General features: G+C 26.2%; 1 protein-coding gene across 1 annotated transcript; it reads left to right on the top strand.

The window, feature by feature from the left end:
* Positions 1-7,650: 7,650 nt before the first annotated feature.
* Positions 7,651-8,331, top strand: LOC105131895 (UPF0057 membrane protein At4g30660-like). The gene is made up of 2 exons (XM_011035089.1): positions 7,651-7,887; positions 7,984-8,331. Exons 1-2 carry the CDS (start codon positions 7,798-7,800, stop codon positions 8,119-8,121), a joined length of 228 nt encoding a protein of 75 aa, XP_011033391.1. The 5' UTR covers positions 7,651-7,797; the 3' UTR covers positions 8,122-8,331.
* Positions 8,332-12,317: the final 3,986 nt, after the last annotated feature.

Raw genomic sequence — 12,317 nt, 5'->3', positions numbered from 1 at the left:
AGTAATTTTAAAACTTTAGGATTTACTGTAGGAGTATTAGATTGAAATGGCTTTTTAAAATATTGTTTTTATTTTAAATATATTAAAATAATATTTTTTTATTTTTAATATCAACATATCATAATAAAATATTAAAAAATAATAATTTAAAATTTTAAAAAAATTAAATAATGCTAAAATACAAGCTGGAAGACTCAAACAAAGAGAAAAATAGTGAACACACGAGTTATTAATAATCTTAAATAGGTGCAGGCATAGCAGACCGCAGTAAAAAACGTGTTGGAATTGATGTGGCGTGATATGAATGGTCAATGAACAGATATGGTGGCTAGAGTTCCAAGGAGATGAGACGTGCTATCTTTCACCTTCGAATGTGACATGACCAAGAAGTCAACACGTGTTTTATTTTAGTCCAATCACGGAAAAGAAATAAAGAAGCCAAGCTCCCTGTAAAGAGTACATTGAAGTCATGAGCACCTTCAAAGATTTTTTCAAAGAAAACTAACTTGAAGAGTATTTACAGCTGTTGTTTTTAAAAAATAATTTTTATTTATAAAGGTATGAAAATAATTTTTTTATTTTTAATATTAATATTAAAATTATACTACTCGTATATATTCCAACGAATCTCTATGCAGAATCATGTCAGCAGACATGAGATATACTTCCCAATTGTGGATTGGGTAAGCATTTATTCACCCACTGAAAGTTGAACCTCCTTCCCTGCGCCCATCGCTTCTGAGATATCCGAAAATGCACGCAATGAAGGCACGCCCCGCACACGCGCACACGCATATATATATATAGAATTATAGGCATTTTTAATTAGAATTACAATTACAAGGCGAAATAATTGGTGAGGCATTTTTAATGCCAATTACAATTACAAGGCGAAATAATTGGTGAGGCGTTTTTAATGCTAACGATCTCTCACAATTTATTATGAATTACACTGTATAAATTCTTTTTTTTTAGACTTTTTTTTTTGGATTGTATTATTTCATGTGTTGTTTATTGTGGTTTTTAGTTGATATTCTCTAATATTGACATTTTATTGAAGAAGATTGCAAAGCTTGATTGAAGGCATAATTAATTATATTAAGCTTGAATTTATAGCATAAAGATAAAATTAAAAGAAATGGGATCAAAATGAAAACCAAACAAATTCAGCATGTTGTTATCTTGAATTCACACAAAAAAGTGTATTTATACCCTTGTATTCTTTATTCACATACATTTAGATCCCTTTAGTTTTATTTTTTATCCATAAAATTTATTTTGTTTATATTACAGTATGTAAATTTTTTATTACATTTTGATCTCTTTAATTTTAATTTTTTATCTAAAAACTTTATTTTATTTACATTGCAATCCTTAGGTTTGAGAAATGAGTAAAAAACTTGCTCGAAAACATGTGAGAAAAGATAAAGTTATTTATTGACTACAAGTTTCATTTAATTGTTTATTGCTTGTCATCTCGCAAAATATTTATGATTGTTTTTGTTAAATTATGTTATATTTTTATCTTTTTTCTGCTAAGAATGCATTTATTTTGCATAAAATATTTTTAATAGTGATGGTGGTAAGGTGGTTATAGTAATGGTGGTGGTGGTAAAAAAAGGAATGGTGACAATTAGGTGATAATAATAGTAAAAAAAAAAGTGATTTTAGTAAAAGATAAGGAGATAATGGTGGTGATGGTGAGGTGGCGGTTGTGAAATAATATTAGTGGTTGAAATAATTGGATGATATTGAAAATAAATTATTATTTGTAAAATATTATTGAACAAATTGTTAACGATAATCAGAAACTAAATCAAAAAATTGAAAGATATATGCAAATTAAAATATATGATCTTGAGCTATGAGGAGCTGTGCAATTTTTATCATTCAATTATGTTAATGAATTACTAAATTGACTCTCTATAAACTATATTTATATGACCTATCTTATCTTATGGTTGAGTTGGTCCAAGCTTTTTTAAAAATAAAAAATTCCTTAAAATGAAGTTGTTTTAAAAAAAATGACTAAAGCTCATGTCAATGGATTACCAAGTTGATTCTTTATGAACCATATATATATGATCCATCATATCCCAATATCAATCTAATCCAAGCTTTTTAAAAAAAGAACCTTACAATAAAGTTGTTTTAACAAAAACAAACTAGATGAAGTTTTAGGTTAATAAATTACTAAGGTGAGTCATCAAGTCAAGCTAGTTTTTTTAACTACGCAGCAAACCAAACTAATAATAATAAGATACATGCTTGAATTCATATATCATCATTTAGGATTCACTTATTTTTTTTCTATTGAAAAACATAAAAATTTTGTTAATTAAAAGAAACTTGGACCAGATCTATCCCAATATAGGATGAATCATATACATATAATTTATAGATAATCAACTTAGTAATTTATTGACACAAGCTTTAATCCTTTTTTTAAAACAACTTCATTTTATGGTTTTTTTCTTTTTAAAAAACCTGGACCAGGTCAACCGCGTGATAGGATGGGTCATCTATCTATAGTTTATAAAGAGTCAATTTAGTAATCCATTAATATAATTGAATGATAAAAATTACACAGTTTTTTGTGGTTTGAGATCAGATATCTTAATTTATATATATCTTTTAGTTTTTTTTTTATTTTCATTAACAACTCTTTTAAAACATATTAATGCATATAATGATCAATTTATTTTGTTAAATACAAGCATCAAACTTTCATTTGATAATTAAAATATTTTTTGATATAAAAAAATGACAACACTTGTATATTCTCATTTTTTTTAATGTTAAAAACTGATTTTTCATTTGACCCATAATAAAATATAAATAAGTTGACTAGTATATATATTGTATAAAAATAAGAAAAAAAAACATAATTAAACATGACAGATTGAATGTTTGATCTTCTTATTATTAAAAATCTATATACTAATAATTAATAGGTTCAAATATTAATGGATTCACGGTAATGAAATAGTTGATTAATAGAGATAAATTAATATAATAATAAATAATTCATTCATTGCATAATTTTATAACAAGAGAGATGAATGATGTGAAGATAATTTTAATATTAATAAGATCATGCAACTGTTAAAATAAGGTGATCGATTCTATAGTGTTAGATGAAAATTAATTAAAGGTAAGAAAAGTAGTTGATGTATATGTAAAATGAGTTATCTTGATTGTGTGGAGGACTCTCTTGTAAGTGAAGGGGAAGGAAAAGGTGAAAATACCTTAATCCTAGATCTTATTTGTTAGTTTAATATACTATGTAACTGATCAGTTAGTTACATGTAAAATTATTATATTTATATAAATATATATTTATTATTATTATAGGCTTAATTTATTTTTAATATTTATATAATATTATATTAAATAATATAATATTTGATTTATAATTTAAAATAAAAATAAAATTTATAGGATAAAAATATTTTACAAAAAAAACTATAAAATTGTTATAATTATTAGATTCATATTGCATCAAAACATTGTTACTAAAATATTCATGGTCAATACTCTTTTAAATACTTGACATTTATTAAAGTCGTAAAAATAGGTACATATTATGTTATTTTCCTTATGAAAGAAAACAATTATTATCATAAGGTGAGGTATAAAAGATATATATATATATATATATATATATATATATATATATATATATATATATAAAACTAATATATAGGTGCTTGTTATAATATATGTACACTAAACTAACCGCATAAGAATTTTATATAAAGAGGTCATCTATGTTCATAGAATGACTTACGTGACTGTTGTGTAAATAATCTTTAAACTTTGTATTACTAAGTTATCTTATATAAAAAAATATTATGCTTTGAACCTGTTACATGTTATCTTAATTAAGATAACAAATAGATAAATATTAGGTATAACATGAGTTATATGAAGGTACTAGAGTGATCAAGAGAGGATTCATCACCTAGATAAATTAGAAATAATGTTTCATTTCTTCTCAAATAGTATTGACTAAGAAATTGTTGGTCAATATGAAATGAGATTTGAAAAGAGTTTTAAATCTTATTCAAACGATCAATGACTATTATATAGATAATAAACATGATTTAACATGGTAGACATACCATATGCTTTAATATTAAATTGAAACATTGTTGATGAAAGTATATTAATTACATTAAAAAACCAATCACTAAAAGGTTAAGTCAAATCATTATTGACTTTTCTAATATTTAGGGGATTATGACACATTGCTAGATGATGCATCTGATTTTCTAATATAAATTAATCAATTGTTAAGTTAATAATAAATTAAATTTTTTAATTTATTTAATTTTATTTAATTATAATTATAATTTGTATTTGAATCAACATGTTAGAAACTTAATAGGTCACACACATAAAAAAATATTAGTTAAAAAATAAATTGGGATGACTTGATTAAAATATATTTTAGAAATTAAGAACTAGAATATAATTAATATAGAAATTATATTTCTAGACCTAGAAAAATCAAGTAAGGACTTGATTGAGTTAATTTTTAAAATTATCCTTAATTAATATATAAATATTATTTAGGGGGTAGGGTTTTTAAGATTTTTTTATAAATAGTAAGTTATGACTCTTATTTTTATATGGTTGTCTATTAAATAAAAAAAACTATGTAAGCTAAAAAATAGAAAGTTAATACCCTAAGCATAGCAATTTCTCTCTTTTAAATAAAGATTTAAGAGATTTCTCACTAGTGGTTCGTGTGGATTACTATTAGAGGATGGATAATTGAACGATTTTTGATTTTTGATAACCTAATCTTTAAAAAATTATTCAAAGCCGAAGAAGATCAAATATGTAATAAATCTCTAAATAACTGTAGATTTGTTTAACAAGATCATAGGGACTCCTAAATAACGCTATTTTATTGTTTTCATTATGTTTATGATATTTAGGAAACCTAACAATGATAATGAAGTCTTTGTTAGAACAATCAGGGTTAACCGCATATTTAATTGCTATTGGTGTTAATTAGAAATTAATTTTATGTGTACAAAATAAATATATTTTTTCCAAAATAGGTTAGGTTTTTCTTTCAATGCATTTTTAAAATCAAGAAAAAAATAAATCAGTTACTATTTTAGCCAAATTAGATATAGCTAAAGTTTTAAATCTAGTCAAAATCTTAATGCTAAAACGTTACTAGTGGCAGTGCCAACCCTTAGTACACTTAGCTACACTTGGCCACAATGTTGTTATTGTCCAAGACAACAACACATCTGGCAAGGCTGTCGCCCCAGGCTACAACGTGTTTTGGATGTGCAAACAATCAAGGGTTTCCACTAGTCATAGACAACAATGATAGCAGCTTCTAAAGAAAAAGATCAATTTTTCTCTTTAGGATTTGGGGAAATTACCCCCTTACCCATATCCCTTTTTAATTTTAAGTATTAGGTTTTTAAGTTTGTATATTGTGAATATAATCCTAAAACTTTGTCTTATTACAATTTAGAGTCTCAAGGTAAATTATGAATTTACCCTTTATAAATATAATTTAGATTTTATACCCTAAATTAAAATTAACTGTAGTTAATTTTCTTGATAGGATTAGGAATGAATTAAATTGTTTAATTCATTTATTTTAGTTTTACATAATACCTATAGGATTAAAATTTGTTTAATTAAATGGTTTGATTAAATTTTAGAAAAATAGTTTTTCTAATTTAATGAGTTTTTGAAGACCAAAAAAATTGTTTGGGAAATTATCAAATTGATTTGAATAAATATTTCTAAGCATTAGAATTATTATTTTAAATTGCATATAAAGCTAAAAATTAGAATAACATGCAATAGATTTCTAATTACGCATATTAAAATGTTTTTATGAATGATGGTTAATTATGGACACTAAAGACAAATGTGATTGTGCTTTTATTTGATGATTGAATAATTGTAATTTTTATCAAATAGCATTTATGTGTCCTACATTTCTTTATTTTTCTTCTGCATTGTAATTAATTTCTCATCTAATTCCACTTAAATATAACTCATGGTTTATTAATTAATTATATAAATATTACATAATTTAGAAATGTAAGAATTTAGATAGGAAATTGTTATGTAATCCAAAACGAAGAAAGAGATTGCAATGAAGGCTACAATCAAGGTGTTTGCAGTAGACTTATGAAGACTTGCTACATTTGATTCTATTTAATGGCTTGAGGGAATTAGTTTAGATATATCTATAATTACCCAATTAGAATAACATGCTAGAGGTGTTTGTTTATATAAAAATTGTTATGTATGAAATGTATATTTGATATACCATGTTATGTATGAGACCTAATTAATTGAAAATAAATTCTTCATTAATATATTAAGTACATGTTAAAAACATAAATAGTTGCCCTCCAATTTTATATGCATAAAACCAGAGTTTTATTCATGAAAAACTTGTTAAGTAACATAAGGTTACTGTTAATCAAATATGTTTAATTCTATAAAATCAGATTATATTTAACTAACTTATATGATTTGGATGAGTCCCTCATGATCATATAGGGTTAGATGTATAGGTTAGGTGAAACATATAAGATATATTCATACAAAAAGTTGTTACTTAACTGATTTAAGAGTCACATAAAGATGTGATTGATAAACTATGTTATTTATTTAATGTAATTTATTTTGATTTGTTAAGTCATTTAAGGTCAGATAAATTAAATGGGATCCTAGCTTACTAGAAATATCTAAGCCAGATTTCCTAAATTAATAAGAAGGTTTATGAACTTATAAGAAAATAATGGGACACCAATTTAAAATTAAAAACCTTATTTAAATTTGGAATTTAAATATATATGCATGAAACTAATACTTTTTATCTTTATATAAATAAGTTGATAAATCGAAATGAGAAGTATCATATCTTTACAAAGCGTGCTTAATACTAATAAATTGATTAGACAAAATTTCTTGAATTGACATCGAAATGTAAGAATTGTTCTTTAGAAGAAAAGGAGGTTATACATTCTAGAAAACTCAATTTCAAATGCTCTTGTTAAGATATTAGAGAAAATATTAGGAATGAATATCAACATCATGTTGATGATAATTAACAGGTTGTATATGTATTGTTAGCAAATATGTTATATGAATTTCAAAGAAAACATGAGAATATGAATATTTATATTATAATTATACATCTTAAAAAATTATTTGATGAGGCTAATAGAATTGAGAAGTATGAAATCCCTACAACATTGTTCCACCGGATGATAATAGAATGTTCTTCAGTTAAGTATTAATTTAATCTTACAATCATTGCCCAAAACTTTTCAAAATTTATTATGAATTGTCATATTAGTATTAAATGAATATAAATTTAATAGTAAGTTATTTTATAATAATAATATTTATATAATTCTAATAATTATATGAATGATTTGTATATACCTCAATGTAATATACCTATACTAAATATAAACTATAATAAAATTAAAATACAAATTCAAATAAGTATTAAAAAATTTCAATTGATTCAGGATTAATATTTGATAAAAAATTATCTTAAAAAAAAGAGAGAGAGATTCTTTACCTGTAAGATATTTCGCTAACATATTGATTGTTTAGTCTGAACCACGAATATACAAACAAAGAAAATAGCTCCTTAATTAATTTGTGATCCACCGTCCTTGAATTCCCAATTTAATACGAGGTCCCATGTTTGTTTTCTTCTCCATTAAGAACCATAAATACTTTTGGATTTTAATCTTGCAGTTGTATCATCAGCCTTTGTAGCGAGAGAAAATGCCAAGTCGTTGTGAGATCTGCTGCGAAATCCTCATCGCCATCTTGCTACCTCCTCTCGGTGTTTGCTTCAGGCATGGCTGCTGCAGTGTACGCCTCTCACTTTCTCTTCTCTGTTGTATTCTTTTTAGATCCAAGAAATTTAATATTGTTGATAACTATTTATTATTATTATTATTTCTGCAGGTGGAATTTTGCATTTGCCTGTTACTGACTATTTTAGGCTACGTTCCTGGAATAATTTATGCTCTCTATGCTATTGTGTTTATCGATCGCAATGAGTATTTTGATGAGTACAGGCGTCCACTTTATGCCCCGGCGTAGCAGTGAACGGTAACTAGTCCCTTTCGTTTTGTAGAATTTGTAGAATGCCATTTCCTGAATGGAATTTGTATGTGGTGTTTAAACTACGTTTCTTTTAATGGAAATGCTCTTAATTTTCCAAATGTTTTTTTCTTGTGATTTGGTGTTGTGGGTTTTTGATTGATTTCATCAGAGATAGTTTGTTTATTGAGTGTTCATGATTATACTTTTTACTGGCTTCTCACCTCTTAGCATCTTAATTTTCTCAATCTCGCAAGATAGCCTTCTCTTCAGAATTTTTGATTGTAAAGTATTTTAGCCATCTTCAGACAAACGGAGTAGGTTGTAACAGGGATTTGCGGTTTGCTGTTTACTTATTTTTTTTAATCGATATGAACAGTCTACTTTCCTATTTGGATTCATTCGTTCATATCTCTAGCCATGAAGTTCTTTCCTGGTTTCTTTCATTCACATGTTAGACATTTTTTAATCGATATGAGCAGTCTACTTTCCTATTTGAGTCTTCTTTATGGGTTGGGCTAGAGAGAGAATGGTTAGTTAACTGGAATGAAGCCATTTAGCAGGCAATCAGAGCATATCATCTTTGTTTAGAAGAAAATTTATTGAATGATCTATAAGATCACCTTAAGTTCTTGCCTAGGAAAGTTTTCTTGTAGTAGTTAATCCAATGTTGGATTTCCGTATTGTTGTGCTGCGGCAACCACATGCCTCTTCTCTAGTTCTTAATGCTTCTCCATAACCCTGTGTTAGGTTGCGGAATAACAATAACAAAATCATGAGTGAGGTTCTGCTTGAGTTTTTCAGGTGCGAGCAAGGTTGTTTTTTCCCAATTCTGTAATGAAATAATCATATCATATGATCTGAGATCTCTTTGAAACATTTTCTTGGTGATACGGGCAAAAGCTTTTCATTTTCTCTGCTCCTTTACCTATCTAGTCGTGTGGGATATAAATGGCTGAGACTAAAGAGGGAGCAACAGCTTGATATAATATGATAAATTGTTGGCCATCCCCAACAAGTTGTTTATACTTGAGCAGATTACTTGTTTCCTTACAATTTGTCTGGGAAAGAAGTGATTGGAGAGGAAGGGAAGGGTTAATGGTATTTTAATTTTGTTTGGGAAGATTATTTTTAATGGATAACAGAGGATTAATAGCTCAGGAAACTTATTAAAAAAGAGCGGCCGTGTATCATGCTGTTACGTACCAAGTAAGCGCTGAAGAAAAACATTGTTGATTGATTAACTGGACGTTGAAGAACAAAAAATTCAACAAGCAAGCATCTTTCAGCTGACACAAAATAGGTAGATCCAAATCCCTTAATTTCCCTTAAAATTTTAGCTAGAGAGACACAACGTTCAAGTTTTTCTTTCAAGTGTGCATTGTTAAATAGTTTTGTTACAAGCTATATGTTGGATTTAATTGCAAGAACTATATGTTAAAAACACTAAACATCAAGTTTTTAATCTCTTATCGTTCTATTCATTGATATTCAACACATTTTTTAGCACTTTTTAAAAAAATTATGACTACATTGCCTTTATATTTAGAGGAAAATTACTAGTTATAACTATCATAATCTAGTAAGGATTCTAACTAACCAACTCAACAAGGATTCTGATTAATTAGTCTAACATAAATACTTTAATATCAAGGATTCCTACCTACACTAAAATTCTAATTAATATCTAATAAGCCCCCCTTAAATAGATGTTCTTAATCACTTAGTTTAATAATGAAGGATTTCACACCAGTAATTTTGTCTTAAATATTCATTTTACACCAATAACTTTTTATTCTTTTGAAAGATTTATAAATTCTCACATGTTTTTTTTTTCAATGACATCAATGTTATCGGCTATAATTTTTTATCACGTTATTTATCTTATAGTATCTTCAAAAGTTATAGGATTACAATTTAATAATAGAGTAAAATGAGGTAGTTAATCATCAAATTAATTAATTGTACTTACCTCATAATAACTTATCCATGTAGGTCTTCTTCTAACATGTTATGATTTTTGGCTATTATTTATTGATATTACAAATAGGGTTTGATTATTTATTAGTTGTGGCTAAATTTCCATAGGCTTTTACTTTTTTTCACCATTAAGTTTCTTTACATCTAAAGCAACTTGTTCCAACTTTTTTTCTACTTTTTTTTTTTTTATATATATATATCTTTAAAAGAAGCACCATGTTGAAGCAAGCCTCTTTTTTTCTCGCTCAAATGATTTCCCTTTATTCAATAAATAGCTTTTTATATATTCATAAATTTTATCAATACTTCTCTCTAGTTCTTTTTTCTATATCTTAATATCCAACAAAAAGTCTACATGTTTCTTTTGAGTCCTTTTGAACCATTTAGAGCTTTATTTCTCCCTTTTATTCTTGAAATCTTTATGTTTACGATTAAATGACTCAACATCTTGCTTATAGTGATCTTGTATTGCTTTCTTTTTTAGTTTAAAGTTATCACATTTATCTTTGAGCAATCTAAAAACAACTTCTCTATTCATAGCTATACGTTTAACTTCCTTTCGTAGTTTTTTATTTTCATCATTCAACTCTCATTCAATTTCATATTTTTCCTTATTAATTTTATAATTTGTCTTCCTCGGTTATAAATTCTAGTTTTTAAGTCACGGGAGTGTCTTAATACCATACTTGATTTTTCTTGTTCATATAACAAGTCTCTTCTAAAGACATTTTTTCTTTTTTTTCTATATTATGACTTGAAAAAAACAAAGTCGCGGATGTATTTTTATTAGTCTTCATAAATTTTACATGTACCTTCTCATTATTTAAGTTTTTAAGTTGACACTTATATTAATAATGATCAAACCTTTTGCAGTAATGACGTTGAATATAAGACTTACAATCTTTTTATAATGACCTTACTTCTAGAATTTTTGGAATTGAATCCATGACTTGTCATGCTTAATTGAATCTCATCCACCTCTATTATTTGAAGTTTTTATATCCTTGTTGCTAATCAAATCTGTTATTTCTTCCACTTCTGCAACCGTGACCACATTGGTAGTGCTTAATCTTGTTTAATATTTTCTCTTTGGTCATCATGTTGAGCTAATATTGAAATTCTTTTTCAATGGCTACCATAAAATTCTTTAAATTCAAGTGATGCTTATAAGCTGCTAATAAACCTTGCAATTCACCAGCTAACATCCCACTCAAATCTTTTGATTCTTCAATAGTTGCTACATTTACTCAAAATGAAGTGTTAGTTTTCAAATAATTTTCTCTATAATTAGGAGATATGTCATCTTTTCTTCATTTGCTTTCATCTGATTAACCAATTTTTGTGTGCTTGGTGTTCGTAACAATTGGTATCAATGCTTGGATTTAATGTTTCCAACAATTAGTATCATAACCATTCAATTAAAATGATGGGTTCTAATATAGAATTTATAGATTGCTCAATGTTCATATTCAATCTTTCTTTAAGTATATTAATGTTTAGGATGTTGTCGAAAACAAAGTTCTATAGTAAGTGAATGTGCAAGAAATAAATCAAACCAAGAAGAAAAATTAAAAAAAAGAAGAAGTTTGATATCATATCTTTCAAAATTAAGAGTATGTTAAAGAATGTTGAAATCAAATCATTGCAAAGCTCTTATATCAATTGACATAGATGGAAGCAATATAAGAAATATAACAAGCACAAGAATACAAAATTATACTGAATAAGGATCATATAAAAACTGCAATTCAAAATTTTATTACTTGATATTTTCTCTTCAGGTAGTCTACCTCTTTAAAAGGTTTACAGATCCTTAAATAAAATTAAAAACTTTTTTGAACCAATAAGAAAACTTAAATATAAAGGAAAAACTATAAAATTTCTAAACAAACTAGGGAAAAAAGTCCTAAAAAAGTTTAAAATAATAATAAAAGAGTTTAAATCCAAATACAAAAAAGAATCCTTAATCAACTAGAAAAATATAACATATCTTAAAAAGTAACTTCTAAGCATTATCAAAGGGCCTTCCCAATCTTTAATCATTGACAACTTTAAACCCTATAGGAAACATGGTCTTTAGAATATTTTAGAAAAATTTTAGTCAAATTTAATGGTTGGATGAAGCATTATGCCTAATAATATAAAGCTATGTATTAGAAAAAATCTCATGTATTAGTCTTTTTGGATTGAAAAAAACTCATCATCAATTTCAAATT

Source organism: Populus euphratica, unplaced genomic scaffold (assembly GCF_000495115.2).
Source record: "Populus euphratica unplaced genomic scaffold, PopEup_1.0 scaffold73.1, whole genome shotgun sequence".
Classification (NCBI taxonomy): Eukaryota; Viridiplantae; Streptophyta; class Magnoliopsida; order Malpighiales; family Salicaceae; genus Populus; species Populus euphratica.
Note: the sequence above shows the minus strand (reverse complement) of the source record. Positions and strands in the feature narration are given on the sequence as shown.